Here is a 16,739-nt window from a genome sequence, read left to right on the forward strand (position 1 = left end):
GCATGCAATTTGTTAACGACTCCTTACATATGAAATTGAATATGGATATGCAGGGCCTTGTCAAGTCTTGGATCTCTCCATTTATCAACTCTTTCAAAGCTTCAAGTAGTGTCCGGATTTATGAGGTAAACGGTTTGAAATGGAAATGTTAATTTATGAGGTAGCTTGTTTAACATGGAAAATCCTTATGTAAAAGATTTAGCAAAAGAGTTTATAGTACTCAAAATCGAAAATCAAAACTTAGGTATGAGCTATGGTGCAGTAGAAACTTACGTAAAAAAAATATTGTGCTCTTTTTGGTTATTAATTTTAAACATACAAATAAGATAATTTGTCTGCATTTCCCATAGAAATTTAACTTTGATAGAAAAGCAATGGAGCAGTTGGTTTGTGCGTGTGTTCTCACATGATCCCTTTGCTATGGATTTACACATCAGTAGCTGCTCCACAAAAATGCACAGAAATGCATCCAAAGGCAACTAAATAGCTTTGAAATTCATAGGAGCAGCTAAAACGCCTGGAATGCACCATGTTGTGTAGCAGAAATCAGCTCAAAATAGCTCTAGAAGAAGTCCATATCAGAAACAGGCTCTAGGAAGCTCTAGATACAGTCATGTAGAAGGGAAGAGGCTTAGCTCTAGATGAAGTCACAGATGAGCAAACAGCTAAACCTCCTTCAAGGTTCATATCTTTTTGCTGCAAGGTACAACCCGCTGCTCCCTCTTTGTCCAAACATCTACGTGTGACCATGGCTTCAGGAATTGGGATCTTTGAGCACGAGAGGGAGCTTACCCAATTAGATTATTGGTGAAGGCAAGTCAATTTTCAGGGCAAGTATGATACCGAGAAGGGAGGTGCTTACAATTGGATGCGCAGGTGGTGTGGATTGAAAAGAGTTGGGAGCCTTGATAGGGTGACATGCCATCCTCTTGGCATTAAGGGAGAGGGGATTACGATATGCTCACAAATTCTGCAGAAGAGAAAGGAAGGATGCAATGAGAGGTCGAATTTGGCTCGAAGAGGGCAAAGACTCAAACTGTGGCATGCACTCGTGGAGGAGCTACTTTATTCATGTGGCTATTGCATTTTGGAGTCCTCCCTCTACTAGTACTAGTACAGTTTCTTCTTCTTGGAGTGCACATGTTCTTGGAGCTATAGTTCTTGCTGCACCTCATCCACCTCTCCAACCTGTACGTAGGCAAAGCAGCCTTTACACAGCATGGCGCCCGCAAAGGAAGGCACAGGTAGATACAACTTTGGCCGTTTTTTCCTCAAATGGGATTAGTTTCAATGTTGCACGATCTACTTATTTCAAGGAGATCGTATATAAAGTTATAGCATTGGGTCCACATATACCTGTCCTGCATTTGATGCATTGAGGGGAACACTTCTAGATGATGAGGCGATGGTAGTTAATGAAGACATTCAACCTTTGAAAGAGAAATGGTGTGAAGTGGGTGGCTTTAGTTGCAGATGGTTGGAGTGATTTGCGAAGTCATTTACTTGAGGGCATTCTGGCATATTGTAGAGGATCTTCACTCTACATACACCCCTTCGAGTGTGGATGCAGCAAAACACAGCCAATGTTTTAGTGCGAAAGTGCGCAAATGCAGTGGAATATGTGGGTCCATCCAATGTGTGTAGCTTGTTGCAGATGGTGAAAATATCAACAAGGCAATAGAGGCCTTATCGGAGCAAAGGTATCCTCATATCAGTGGAGTTGTGTGGCACAGTCTAAAAATTGCAAGACATTGGCAAATTGGATTGGGTGAAGAATACTATTGGAAGTGAAAGAGAGGTGGTTGGGTTTATCACACGCCAACATTTTTCTCTTTCTTTGTACTGCAAGTTTGCAAGGAAGTAGCTTTTGAAATATGCAAAGATAGGGTTTGCATACAATGATTTTTTGATGCTTCAAAGAATGAGACCTGCCCTTAAATAGGTTGTGGCAAGCCTAGAGTGTGGGATGAATGGCCCACTTTTAAGTAGGCCCTTGGAATATATTGCTAGGACTTGTGTATAGGTAGTGATGATTTTTTGGGGTGATGCATCACAGCTTGCTGATCTGTGTAAGCTGATTGCGAAGTTGCTCAAATGGTTGATGGAGATATGCCTTTTATTGGCAAGGTATACGAGGGGATGGATCGCATGATTGAGAATATCAGAGAGTTAGAGGAACATCCCCAAAGGTTGAGAGAGTTGGCCGTGAGTAGGTGGAACTAATATTGCTCTCCCATTCATGCGGCTTCGTTTGTGTTGGACCCGGAGTGCCAACACAAGGCAAGTGCAGAGCAAAGTGATACAAAGGTGGTCCGTGGTTTGAACCTCACTCTTCAAAGGATTTGTCAGCTCTGGATGCTCGGTGGACAGTGAAGGACCAACTCGCTAATTGTCACAATAAGGATGGCCAGATGCACAAGATGACAGGTAATCTTAACTCATTTCGATTTTCAGTTTTTAACATTACACATAGTAATAACTTCTAACTTCTAAGTGCAATGTGCATACTATGAATACATGCAATTTTGGATTTCGAGTTGGGGGTGTTACATGGTGGGAGGATTATGGAGTTGATTCCCCTAAATTGCAATTGCTTGCAATTCAAATTCTTAGCTTGGGACGTAGCTCCTCTTCCTGTGAGTGCTTGTGGAGTAGCTTTGCCCACATCCATACAATGAAGAGGGACCATCTCAAAGTACAAAGGGCCAACGGTCTTGTCTTGGTTAATGCAAACTTGCATTTTCTTAAAAAGATGAGACGGTTTGGACACCTCAAATTTGGAGCCTTGGTGAAGTTATATAAGGAAGAGATGGTTGTGGATCTTTCCAAAATGCATATGCCTACCAAACAAGTTTGTGAACCGTGCTTGCTTGGTAAGATGCACCGTGCTGCATTTCCCAAGGATGCGAGAGTTGGTGCTTCACGCAAGCTTTATTTGGTTCATAGTGATGTTTGTGGACCCATGAGGGTTGCAGCTCTTAGGGGGTTCTACTATTTTTTCACTTTTATTGATGATTTCACTAGGTACACTTGGATTTTTGCACTAAAATCCAAAGCTGAAGTTTCTTCATGCTTCAAGCACTTTATTGCCTTGGCTGAGAATGAGAGTGGGCTACACATTGCTCTCCTTAATACAGACAGGGGGGGTGAATGCATGTCGAAGGAGTTTGCTGTTTTTTTGGCTTCCCGTGCCATCAATCATCGATGCATTGTGCCTTATACTCCCCAACAGAATCCTGTGGCTGAGCAGAAGAATAGATCAGTGATGGAAATGGCCAGATGCATGTTGAAAGGCAAACATTTGCCTAATAAGTTGTGGTTGGATGCGATCATGTGTGCAAATTACATCTTGAATAGATGTCCTACAAAGGCATTGAAGACTATCACTGTCCAAAACAGCCGTTGTTGATGCCCTTGACATATTTGAGAGCTTGATGCCTTTGTTTCCATCCGATGCTCGAAATTATGTTCCATCTGAGGTTGTACCTCCTCCATCTGTTAGTCATTTGCAGCCACATGTGCAACCAGAAATTCGGCCTGATATGCCTCTCATTGATCAAGGATCATTTGCACAGGGCTCTTGACTAGGAAAGAGCAGAAATTCAGGAGCCCAAAAAGGTACTCCGTTGACTCCTTGACACATTAAAAGACAGCAAACAAGACACTCCGCTGCCAGCCCATACAAGAGCAGCTGTCCAAAAAGAGCATGCTAGTTTTGTTGCTTATGCTTTGGTTGCTACAGCATGCAATGAAGAGCCCTTATGTCATCAAGATGCCTTTTAGAATGATTGTTGGATGAAGGCCATGCAAGCTGAATTGGATTCTATCCGTCATAATAACACTTGGGAGTTGTGTGATTTGCCTCATGGCAAGAATGCCATTGGAACTAAGTGGGTTTACAAAATCAAACGGAAAGCTGATGGTTCAGTGGACCGTTACAAAGCCCGTCTTGTTACTAAGGGCTATGCTCAGCAGCATGGCATTGACTTTGAGGCATAGTTACGGCGGAATGGCGTTCCGCCTTCCTAGAACGCCGGAACGTCGGTTCGGAGCTGCAGGCGTGCCCGAAACGGGTGAAACGTGCCGGAACGTAGGGCGGAACACCCGTTCCGGGCGTTCTGGCCTGTGTGCTCCTGCAATGTACTTTCTTTTCAGTTTCAATTTGTATTTTCCGGGTTTTGTATTTTCAGCTATTATATATCCTCATGCAATGTACTTTCTTTTCAGTTTCAATCTGGAGTCTAGACTCTGGAGTGTTTAAATTTTTAATGTTTAAGACTTTGGATGTTTTAAATGTTTTGTCATTTTATGTCATATGCTGACATGTCATATGACGTGGCGTTCCCCGACGTTCCCGATCCGCTCCCGTTCCCGTTCCCGCTCCCGTTCTAGCATCCGACGTTCCCGAAATGTTCCCGTTCCGCGGTAACTATGCTTTGAGGAGACTTTTGCTCCCACTTCTAGGATCACTACTATTTGCATTGTTATTGCCTTTGTTGCCCACTTTCATTGGCAGGTACATCAGCTTGATATTAAGATAGCTTTCCTTCATGGGCATTTGCAGGAAGAGGTCTATGTTTCCCAACCTCCTGGCTTTGAGGTTGAAGGTTCTGAAAGCAAGGTATGCCGCTTGAAAAAGGCCCTCTATGCATTGAAGTAGGCACCTCGGGCTTGGTATTCGAGAATTCATACTCATTTGCTCACACTTGGCTTTCAGAATAGCCCTACAGAGGCTACCCTTTACATCCGCAAGCGTGGGACAGATTTGTTGATTTTAGTCCTGTATATGGATGACATGCTTGTGACTGGGACACATGCTCAGCAAATTCCAGATTTGAATCTTGATTTGTAGCAGAGATTTGCTATGTCTGATCTTGGTCTTCTGCACTTACTATCTGGGCATCCAATTTGCTAGCAGTGAGGGGGGCATTTTGATGTCACAATCCAAGTACATTGGACAGCTTTTGCAGCGTTTTCAGTTTGAGGATTGCAAACCAGTATCCACACCATTAGAGACTGGTTTTCACTTCTCTTCTGAGGATGGCAGCGGTACATGTGATGTCACTCTCTATCAACAGGTAGTTGGTTGTTTGATTTACCTATGCCATACGAGACGTGATCTACAATATGCTGTCTCACAGTTGAGCAGATATATGCACCATTGGCATGCCGTGAAGCGTGTTTTCAGATATCTCAAAGACACTCAGCATTTAGGCCTTCTTTATGGGGCTGATACTTAACTTGTTATGCATGGATTCATTGATAGTGATTTGGCCGGTGGTTCACACACTCGTGTGTCACATAGTGGCAACTGTTTTATGCTTGGTACTTCATGTGTCTCTTGGTTCAGCAAGAAGCAGAGTACAATTGCTACTTCTAGCTCTGTGAAGCTGAGTACATAGCAGCTTTTACAGCTACAGTGGAGTGTGTTTGGCTTCGGAAGCTACTTGCGGATCTTTGTGCATGTCAGGTTGCTCCTATCGTCATCTTCATTGATAGTCAGAGTGCTTTGGCTGTTGCACAAAATCTAGTTTTCCATGCTCGCACAAAGCACATTGAGGTTCACTATCACTATGTAATAGAGCGATTATCAGCAGGTGATATTGAGTTGTCTTGTGTTTCCACTGAAGACAACTTGGCAAATGTTTTTGCGAAGCCTCTTTTTACGAAGCCTCTACCTCGACCTAAGGTTGAGGCTTTTCGGCAAGCTTTAAACAAGTACCTTTTGTAACTTGATCTGTTGTACTCTGTATAGTCATAGGTTGCTATATCTCTATGGGACGAACATGTGCAACCATGACACTAGATATTTAGGTATCCTGAGTCATGTCCAGGATACTTCAGTCCATACCATGGAGGGGGGTTTGTAGGCTATCTCATGGGCTATCCATAGATGCCACTTATACCTTGGTATGTGTCTCGTAGGCCTAGTTATAGTTAGTTAGGACTATTGGTACAGTTAGTTTATGTACCATCTAGGTCAGTTAGGACACTTAGTCCAGTTAGGTTAGTTAGCCCTAGGGTTTTGTTATGTTGGCTCTCCCTTGAGCCTCCACACTTGAGTTTTGCAACAATCTATTACAACATCTCGTTTTTCTCCTTCTTGCTTCCATTTTTGGGCTTCCATTGCTTCCTACACTCAACACCTACTCCGGTCTCGGAGACAGGAGGAGCATACCCTGGCGGACACTTCTTAGAGCATGATTACGAAGTTCTTCCAGCCGGACTACATAGGCATGATCAGGACCCAGAGCTTGTGACATGGATCAGGCAAAGGATTGATGCACATATTACACTTGGGGACATTCCATCCATGTTCAGAGTTGGAGTGCGACCGACAAGGGTGACTGTTGCCCTTGTTAGACATAGAGCCGTGACCAGGAGACAGCGTAGGGTTGCATCCATAGGAGTCCAGCAGCACTCTATGTTTGATTTCATGCTATCGCTCCCTTGCTCCTGACGAGGAGGGGACCACAGTGACCTTGGAGCACATTTTACCTTTACTTTGTATCTTGATGACAATCGCTCTGATGGTCATGTTGATGATGATCATGTTGTAGATGACTACTATTTTGATATGATTATGTAGGATATAGTTTTTTCTTTTGTATGGGTGTAAATGCTCAATTAGTAGCTCCATCCTTTCAGCTGGCTGGTATCAGGTTTCTCATAGCCTTATAGACCTGTCGGTCTTCCGAAGACTTTAATAACTTTCTTTCTTTGTTTCTTTATATAGTAATGATATGTTTAACAGTAAAAACCAACTGTAAAGTAGGAGGTGTATTGGAATTGAGTGGTGGTCCATTGCCTCCCTTTCTCCAGATCCCCAATTCTAGCTTCCATAGTTTCAAGCATCTTCTCTGTCACTTCTACCTCCTTTCCTTCTTTCTCAATCTTGTCGATTTTCTACTGAATTACTGTCAGCTTATGCTAGCTTATGCTGTCATGAGATTGAAACTGCACTAGGTGTTGTGTTTTAGAGGATCAGTTTGGGCATGTTTGTGGATTCATCTCTCTCTCTCTCTCTCTCTCTCTCTCTCTCCACCACAGCACGAGAGGGCCAGATAGACAGAGATACGAGACACCTTTGCAGCCCGCAGGAGAGACACCATGGCACCTGGATATATCTTCAGCGTCCTTATCTGAGACTGAGTCTAGCTATTGCCACGAGTTCTAGAAGTTTACCTGGTTTGTTTTCTGATTTTTAGTCTGGTATAGTTTTCAGCAAAGGGTCTTAGTGTGCCCTTTGCCCCAGCCCTGGCTTGTATGAGGAGTATGTGTCACATTTGATTCTGTACTTTGTTTCATAGGCCCGCGAGGCCTCTCGAAGACGTTAGTGCATCTTTCTTTCTTTCTTTATCTCTCTCTGGTTCTGAGTAGTTGATTGCCCTCTTTTCCCTACTATGCTTTGTACCAGTGGTACTAGGTTTTTTTGCATATCATTTAGCATTCAGCAAGGGCCTTAGTGTGCCCTTTGCTTCAGCCCACAGTGGCTTGTATGGGTTACATATATCTTGTATCTTGTCTCATAGACCCGCGAGGTCTCATGAAGACGTTAATACAACTTTCTTTCTTTCTCTCTCTCTCTCTCTCTCTCTCTCTCTCTCTATGTGTGTGTGTGTGTCTCTCTCTCTCTCTCTCTCTCTTTTCCCTGAAGAGGACATTGTGGGTTTGCTGTCCTTTCAACAGAAGCTATTGTCACCTCAGGGTAGAGATCCTGATCTTGAGGTGGAAATGCAGACTTGACTTACTCATTGTCCAGCTGTACATATATTGTAAATATGCTGTCACAAATCAAATGTTTGATGCTTAATGTACATGGTTTGTGTGATGCTAGGAGATGAAAGTTAGTTTGGGTGTATCTCAATGATTTACAGCCTGATATAGTGGCTCTGCAAGAGCACAATCAGCATATGTATGCAGGACAACATGGTCACTTTCATGGCTATGACATTTTCTATGCTGGACAACATTCTTTTTCGGGAGTGTGTTCTTGGTGAAGCATGATCTGCAGCCAAATGTCTCCTTCAATGACATTCAAGGTCGATGGATTGTTATGCAGTGTCTTGTTCAGGGATAGATTTTTGAATTTGCTTCAGATTATACTCAACGATCATCTCGTGGTAGATGTATTATTTTGGCTGATATGCAGCGGTATCCCTGGTGACATCATGCTTTTATAAGGGGTGACTTTAATAATGCCCCTCAACAGGGAGATAACATATCTGGTCAAACTTATATGCCGGCTTTTGAAAGAGATCATTGGTCTCAGCTATTATATCAGCTTAGTTTGGCTGATCTCTGGAAGGAGTTGCAAACGATGTTTGCCAGGCTATGCATTCCAACATAATGCACATTCTTCTTATCAGGCATGCTTGGCTCATTGGTATAGGGTCAACCCGCAACATTATGACGATCTTACTACAAAAATGTGGGTAGATTATGCTTTCACGCATTCTGATAATGCTCCTTTATGGCTGAGGATTTCTTTGCGTGAAACGCCGGATGATAGACTATCTCAAAGAAGGCTGCTGATTGTAAACAACAACTACTTAAGCATGATGCTTACAAGGCAATGGTTTATGATGCTCGTCAGCCTCTTTCGCATCATAGTCTTATTAATATGGATTATGCTTGGGATGCTTTTGTTGCTAGAATGCAATTCGTCCTTCCAAAATAGGCAAAAACTACATGAAAACTTTGAGAGACATTGTTGCTCAGGAAGAGATACTTGTCTATCTTTGATTGAGCTAAGTCATTTTTTATCTTTGTCTAGGGAAGAAAGCACATCTCTATGTCATGCTAGATACTGTCTACAAAGCAATGATCATAGAAAAATAATTAAATGGGAGACGAGAGCAAGACAGAGAGCTTTCCTAAACAAAGGTTGCTCATCTAAAGAATTCTTTAAAAGCCTGCATTCCAAGCGGCAATCTACAAGTATTTGTCGTGCTCTTATGCCTGATGGGGTCTAGACTTCTTCTAGAACACAACTTGCTACAGCATGTGTTGATCATTTTTCTAGACAGTTTGGGATTGCGGATTTCCCTTCATAAGCAGTTATTGCAGCAAGGAAACAACTCTTACACTGGCATGGTTGCCCTCGTTCAACGTACGGAACGTTCTGTTCTGTTCTGTACGGTACTGTACGATCCGTACTTTTTTCCTCTTTTTTTTTTCCCCCTCCCGTCCAGGGCGCTCGTTTGGTTTGGATGATTGGTTTTGTTATTGGTGGTGGTTCTGCCAAACTGATTTTGGGCCTCCCAAATGGCAAGGTTCCATATAAACCCCCTCTCTCCTCACTATGATCTCACACTAAGCATCTACCTCCGACTTTGAGTCTCGACTCTCCCTTCTTCATCTCCAACAAGTGACGAGGCTCAAGCTGCATCAAGCATCTTCATCTCTCGCCCTCTTTATCTCCATCAAGCACCTATATTACATGTTTGTACAAGTTTTAAAGCTTGTACAAGTACCTATTCCAAAACTCTAAAATCTTTGTCTTTTTTTTGGGGTATCAAACATACCATCGGACATACGCCTAAGATTTTTTAGTTCATTTAGTACCGCACTAATATCGAACGGTATGCATCGAACTTGATCGTACGTGTCAACCATGTCTTACAGTATGTTTCTCCCATTGTTACTCCTGCATAGGCTTTGGAGCTAGAAGACCCTTTCACTGTGAGAGAATTATTTGATGCAATAAAATCCTATGGCAGATGGAAATCTGCAAGATGGGATGGTCTCATTGTTGAGTTCTTTCTTGCATACTGGGATACTCTAAAGTCAAATTTGTTGTGTATGATTAATTTTTCTTGGGAAAATCATTAAATGCCGGCCTCATGGAAAAAGGGATTGTAAAACTTCTTCCAAAGAAACAAATATGTGAATCCCTGGCTGATTGGAGCCCTATCACACTCATGCTTGCCATTTACAAGATCATCACCAAAATGTTGGTTGACCATATTAAAGGGTATCTACATGATGGCCTTCATCCTGCACAATATGTTTTTGTTCCTCGATGCCATATCACAGATAACATTGCAAATGCTTATATTGGCATAGAATATGCTAAATACACAAAGCGAGATGTTTTATTATTGCAGGTTGATATTGCCAAGGCTTTTGACACAATTCAATGGGATTTTGTTTTACAGATTATGCATGCATTGGGTTTTTGGTCACAAATTGCAGCATTTATTTACTGGCTCTACAGTGATAGTAAAGCTGCCTGCATATTATTTGGGGATATTTCTGAAGCCTAGACTCTTCGTTGTTCAGTCCGTCAGGGCTGTCTACTGAGTGCGCTTCTATATGCCATTGTCACACATCCCATGCTTCAAGATATGGATCATCTGGTGGCCTCTGACATGTTGCATGGATTACAGATCCTTGAAAGCAGTATTATGATTGCTCAGGCTTATGCTGATGATTCGTTTTTTACTCCACAGAATACTTAGCATGATTTATCTTCATTGATGCATGCCTTATCTTTATATGGTCTGGCTGCTGGTCTTCATGTAAACTTTCAGAAATTTAAGTTGCTGCCTTTGCACTCCAAAGCGTGGCATTACATATTATGGCCGGGGGAAATTGTTCAACCTATTCAGTTTGTTCATCATCTGGGTTATCCCTTAGGTTGGACAATTACTCATGGCCAACAGTCTGATTGGGTACTGACTAAGCTGAAGAAAAAGCTAGAATACTCGAAATTAGCTACTTGGCCATTGCATGTCAGACTCTGTATTGTTTAATCCATTTTGATGGCAGTTCTATTTGCCTTTGATTATGTTTAGCAAGGGAGATCTTACATCTATCATGTCTTTGGTTATGGAAAGGAGTTCGGCCTAGCATATGTCTTTGGAAAGAGAGCAGGAGTGATAGAGCTGATGATGCAGAGCTCTTCCTCGTAGATCCTTGTTCTTGCTGCTGTTGTCCATTCCTGACCTCCCATTGTTCTAACCCTGTGACTGAGTGGGCAGGGGATCCTCCCCCTCCAGAGATTTACTCTAGGAAGCAGGGACCTAAAGTTTTTTCTTTTTTTTGGGGGGGGGGGGGCGGTGAGCAAGGAAGAATGGGATGGAGTGGAGAGGCTAAGCGAGAGGAGCAGATAGGGTGAGTTGAGAGGAGATGGTAAGTGGGTGAGTGGAGCAAGGCTATGAGTGGAGAGGAGAATGTAAGCAGAGCTGGGAGGTGGGCTGGAGGTGCATGGAGCTGGGAGGTGGGAGGTGAGGTATTAGCTGGGAGCTGTTGTTAACGACACAAAGTACAGAAACAGAATAGGTCATTTTTTCGCCTCTCAACATAAAGATCAAAGTGCATACATGTGCCCACATGCTGCCTAGTGTATGCATCTTGAGATGTGTTGTGTGCTCCCTTCAGAGGGCCAACCCCTAGTACACGTGGGAAGTTGGTCTCAGGTGTGTAGAACCTGTTTGATACAAGGACCAAGATCAGTAGACAGCTCTGTATGTGTAGTAGGCCTACAAGGTTTGTAAAGTTGTTGAAGCGGCGTTCAACATGGTGATGTCAATTGATACCAGGTTTGCTGCTTTGTGCTGAATCACATAGAGAATATTCCTAGTGGTTTTACTTGCAATTCCTGCCTGTGCACTGAAGTATAGCCAAATTTTATTTTGTTGTCTGATGCTAGCTAAGATATTTTTGGATTAGAATTATTCTCACTACCAAAATTACAGCAATTTCCCTTCCCTCAAGAAATCTTCTGCAGATTCATGTATAGGGCATTGCTATAAAGCTTTTTTTCTTTGCAGGAAAATTAGTATCTTACTGTGAAGGACTATTCACAGCATAGTCTTTGGAGAGTTGCAACATAGACTCTTACTTGAGTTTTTCTTTCATAAAAATGCAACCAAATTTCATGTACTCATCTGGTAACTAATGAAGTACAATGTGCTTTCATGGGAAAAAAGGGAAAATTTTTATTTCACAGTTGCCCATCAGTACCGGAATTCAAATGGACAAGACAGGTGCATGCCTGATTTTTTACAAAGGATTTCCAAACTAATAATTTACTTTTCAATATTGTAGGTTTCATATGTAGACTCTTGGTTTCTTTCCCTTTCGCCAGTTAAAAGGTTGCTCCTTCGAGCCATGGAGTCTTCAAAAACAGAAGGCCAAAATGATGATGGAATGAGGCAAACTGTTTATGCCTTTGGAGATTCCTATGATTTTCGAAGAGCCATCCACATTACAAACCTTTTGACGGGGTATGTATAATGCTGAGAAGGTGGTTCTTTTAATTATTTCTTACTTACGTCTGAGCGAAGGTAAACAATGATAAAGGTGTTCTTTGACATTGCTGTTGTTCTAAAATCTAGATTGTTCTAGTTAAGGCACAAATAATTTATGAACACTTGGTTGTCTCGACTCAGATACATCTTTCTACTGGATAAGCATGGAAGGATCAGGTGGCGAGCTTATGGGCAGTCCACTGATGAGGAAATATCTTCAATGATTTCATGCACACTGGACCTTTTAGATGAGCAAAGGGATGATGCTTGATTTTGAGTTCTGCTTCTCAATTGATTTTGCCCTTTATTGATTTGTATTCCTGGGGTTTGACCAAGGAAAGCCTATCCAAACAGTGAAGTCATGTGCTCTGTCCTCAGCAAACATTAGGTCCATCCCTTTTGGGGTTTACAAATTTGGAGAGTGGTCTTTGTTTTAAGTTAGTTAGATGTTCCCTCTGAATTCAATCCATTTCCTCTTAGCTGAAAATATGCAATATCAAGTCGTCAAACCTTTAAATGAAGGTGAAAGAGGAATCCACTTTAGTGATGTGATGGATCACCAAGCAGTTCTTGTTTGGCCAATCAGGGAGAAAGTCATGGGGGATTAATTAATTTCTGTGTTTGTTTGGCATACGTTCCTTGTGTTGTGTATTTCAATTCTAGTAATACCTAAGCCTTGTGATACTGGTGTATTATAGGTATTATGGGCTTATAATCTCCCAATAATGGGTGTTGAGGGCTGGGTTGAATACTTGCGGAAATGTTGCTGCCATTCTAGATGGGAGGTGCAAAACAAGGAGCAAAAGAATGCATTCAAGACTAATTTTAGAATCGAGTAAGAGTTTGTATAAACAAATCATAGGACAAGACCTACTCTAGGTGAGGTACACAATGATATGTTAATGCGGTGAACTTGTAAGTCAACCTTGCTTCTCTCTCGCATAATGTTGCCTACTCCTTTCTGATTGCTCAACAAACTTTCAAAGCTAAATGCCTCCTCACCGTGGTATCTCCTTGTTTCTCCTAGGGGAGCCTATCTCTTCTTCATAGTCTTGCAAAATCATCTGCCCTTTGCCATGTGGAAGTAATTCTTTTGCAATTGGGTGGTAGCCTTCATCCCTCCGTATAAAGGATCTCTCGTCTAGGGCCATTGGGTTGATTGAGGAATTAGATCTGCAGAGCGTCTCTTGAGCTTCTCGTGGGAGTCCAACCTCTCTTGTGTAAGTGCACACTCCCATGAAATTCAAAAGAAGGGCACGGTGTACCCACTTAGTGACAATGGTGTATTGACATTCTCTGGCTCATCTCTTGGCCTTGCAATCCTTGATCATACATGTTCTATAACTAGGCCTCTCTTCAATCCTTGGTTTATTGCTAACCTTATGGGATCATTTTGGTGAATTACAAAGCATAAGCATAGCTATTGAGATCAATACATCGAGAATTACAACTAGTGTCTCAATGAACTATCTTAGTCTACACTTGTTGATGGTACATTGGATCTAGTTCTAGAAACAATATCACTCATGGTAGGTATATGTCAAGAGGGGGAAAATTTGGGAAAACTAAAGAGTGGAAAAGTGAAAGTGGATGGGTCAATGAAGAGGAAGACAATGATTGGCTCTAGGATTTTGATTAATGGGGGGAAATGACGAAGGCATCTTCATAATCCTTTGTGGATTCAGTATTTTCAAGGTGATGGAAGATTGTGGGGGTTAAGGGACCGTATGACTAGGAGCTGTGGATGAGTTGTAATCAGTCCTAGGCATGAACAAAGAAACATGAGAGGGAATAATGGCTGGCTTGCAAGAGTGGAGGCAAAGGTGTCAAGGGATACACAGAGATTTCGATTGTGCTCAAAAAGATGCGGAAGGTTAGGTAACATAAGTGTATTCCTTAAACACTTGCTTGTCTTGATGTGTTGGAATGGTTAGTTTCAATGCATAAGTGTACCCTACTTATGTAGATGGTGACTTGGGGAGTCCTGGTATCAATCTATTGACTATTCTTAGGGGAGGGTTTCCCATGAGGCATGCATACTCTATAAAGATATTCTGCTAGATTTGTAGGAATCCTTGGTGCACTGCAAAATAGGAAATATTCATTTTGTGTTCAATTAGCTCTTAGCATATGTGTTTGAGAGTTGTCTGAGAGTATTTTCTCCTAGGGGTTTGTCCCAATCTATGGTTGGCAATGAATTTAGAAATTCAATGAGCACTTTGCCTACTAAATGAGTTTAGAATTTTAATATGTAGTAGTTTCCACCACACTAGCACTTTGCCTTCCAAATGATCATCCCTAGGGTTAGGATGGCAATAGCATCACTTTACAACCTTGTGACTTCTTGCATTAGATGTTTTTGCACTCGGATTTCTATTTCTCCTACATTCTAATTAAGCATATAAGATTTCAATTGAAATGTTTGTGTCCATTTCATTTTGTACTCTTGTATCTTTTCTTTGTATTTGTCATATAATTATTTATAGCCTCTTTTAAAGTCTTAATTTGATTTTTACTATGCTTTTCCGTTGATACATACACTTGACCGATTGTATCTAAAATTTGTAGAACTATGTTCATGTGGCTTTGTTCCAATCTGGCATTTGCTGCAAGGATCCTACCAGCTTGTAGCGAGTTCTTGTTGCAGTTGTATCATCTGCTTGTCTTTGTTCTTTAAGAACTTTTCAATTCTTTAATTTTTTCCATTTGCTCGTACATGATTTCCTCTACGTTGGACATGATTCTTTTTGTGTTCCTCTTCCTAAATCTCATACAAATTTTGAAGTTCTTGCTTGGATGTCTCTGCCATTTCCTTGGCCATTGCCCCTATTTGTAATCATGCTGTGCTTCTAGTAGACTTGTTATGGTTGTGTTTTCACCTTGTTGGCTTTATTCTAGTAATGTTTGCATAGGCACTTTTTTCAATTCTCTCTTGTCAATGTGGTCTTCAAGTGTTGGGTTTTTGCTTCAAAAAACATGAAGTTTTTCTTAGAAGTGTTGGGACATTTTTCCTCTCTAATTGCATTCCTTGCTATTTTGGGCTTAGACTATCAAAGATTTCTGCCATTTGTTGCATTTGTTAAGCATAATGATTAAGAATTTAGAAGAGTGTATAGTTCTATTGATAATACTGATAGACATGAGTTCCATGGGTCACTGTGCTTGTGCAATGCATGGGATTATTTGACTAGACAAGTTTAGGCCCTCGAGGTGTTTGCTAGCCTAGATGGTAAGATTGAAGCATTAAATGCTTTTGAAGTTGTAGGACTGCATCAATTCTTAGATGATGTTTGTTGTCAACTATGTTTGCTCTTTCCTTCGGTTGCACTTACAAATGGTAAGGCTTTTATGTATCAACATTATTTTACTTTGTAACTTTGCTATGGTTTTGTTCTAATTGAACAAAATCTAGGATTACTAGCTTTGTGAAAGTATTGACAAAATATGAAGAGGGGAGAGGAGAAGACTGGAGATGTGAGGAAAGAGGGCACAGCTAGAGATCACACCACAAATGACTAACTGTACACTAGATTTAGTTATACAAATCCATTTAGGGTTAGGGTTAGGATTAGAACATCTAACCCTTTCCTTTTTATAGCACTCTATATGTATTAGTGCTATGCACATGTAATCACATGATGTTGAGCATAGTCTCTTAACACCTTTCCTCAAGATCAACATCATGAAGTAGGCCTTTCCTCAAGATGATGATTCTGGGAAATTGAAAAAGTACTGAACATTACATTCCATCACACCCCTTTAATGGGAATGTCCTTCCTCTGCGTCAAACCAAGAGCTTGTTGTTGTTTCTCAAAAATCTCTTTACCGAGTGGTTTGGTAAAGATGTCTGCAACATTCTCTTTGCTATCACAATAATGCTGTAGTGTGATGTCACCAAGTAACACTCTTTCTCTGATGAAGTGCTCTCTAACATCAATGTGCTTTGTCATGGAGTGATATATTGGATTCTTGGCCAATGCTTGAGCCGGTTGATTATCATAGTATATTGTCGTTGGCTTTGATTCATCAAAGTAATCTATTTATTATAATAGTCTTCTGAGCCATATTGCCTCACATGCACCTGAAGTGAGTGTCTTATATTCTGCTTCAATCAAAGATAAAGAAACAGTTGGTTGTTTGTTTGACAACCATGATATAGCACCTTGACCAAGGAAAAATGCATATCCTTGTATCGATCTCCTGGTCTCATGATCTCCGGCATAGTCACTGTCATAGTATCCATGCAACTTTGGATGATTTCCTCTGTATTCTATTCCAAACTGTCTTGTACCTCTGATGTATCTCAAGACTCTTTTGACAGCATTCCAGTGAGATTATTTTGGATTTGTCATCATAAACTGTGCAAGTAAACTTACTATATAACAAATATCTGGCCATGTGATAGTTAGATATATAAGAGATCTGATGAGTTGCCTGTAGTACCTGTCATTGATTGTAGGATTTTTTGAATCTTTTGTAAGT

At 41.2% G+C, this 16,739-nt stretch overlaps 1 protein-coding gene across 4 annotated transcripts in view; it reads left to right on the top strand.

Moving 5' to 3' along the window:
- Positions 1 to 12,875, top strand: part of LOC147881519 (ATPase complex subunit) — a 68,914-nt gene extending 56,039 nt beyond the window's left edge. For 3 of the 4 annotated variants that reach the window (XM_087370037.1, XM_087370039.1, XM_087370040.1), the window contains exons 5-7: positions 54 to 125; positions 12,055 to 12,233; positions 12,399 to 12,875. In XM_087370037.1, the coding sequence (XP_087226163.1) occupies positions 54 to 125; positions 12,055 to 12,233; positions 12,399 to 12,528 (381 nt within the window). In that variant the 3' untranslated portion in view covers positions 12,529 to 12,875. The remainder of the gene's footprint in view (positions 1 to 53; positions 126 to 12,054; positions 12,234 to 12,398) is intronic. The other variant, XM_087370038.1, reaches the window with a different exon arrangement.
- The last annotated feature ends 3,864 nt before the right edge of the window (positions 12,876 to 16,739 follow it).

Source organism: Dipteris shenzhenensis, chromosome 31 (genome assembly GCF_047967505.1).
Source record: "Dipteris shenzhenensis isolate YYH24624 ecotype China chromosome 31, Dip_SZ_1.0, whole genome shotgun sequence".
Lineage (NCBI taxonomy): Eukaryota > Viridiplantae > Streptophyta > Polypodiopsida > Gleicheniales > Dipteridaceae > Dipteris > Dipteris shenzhenensis.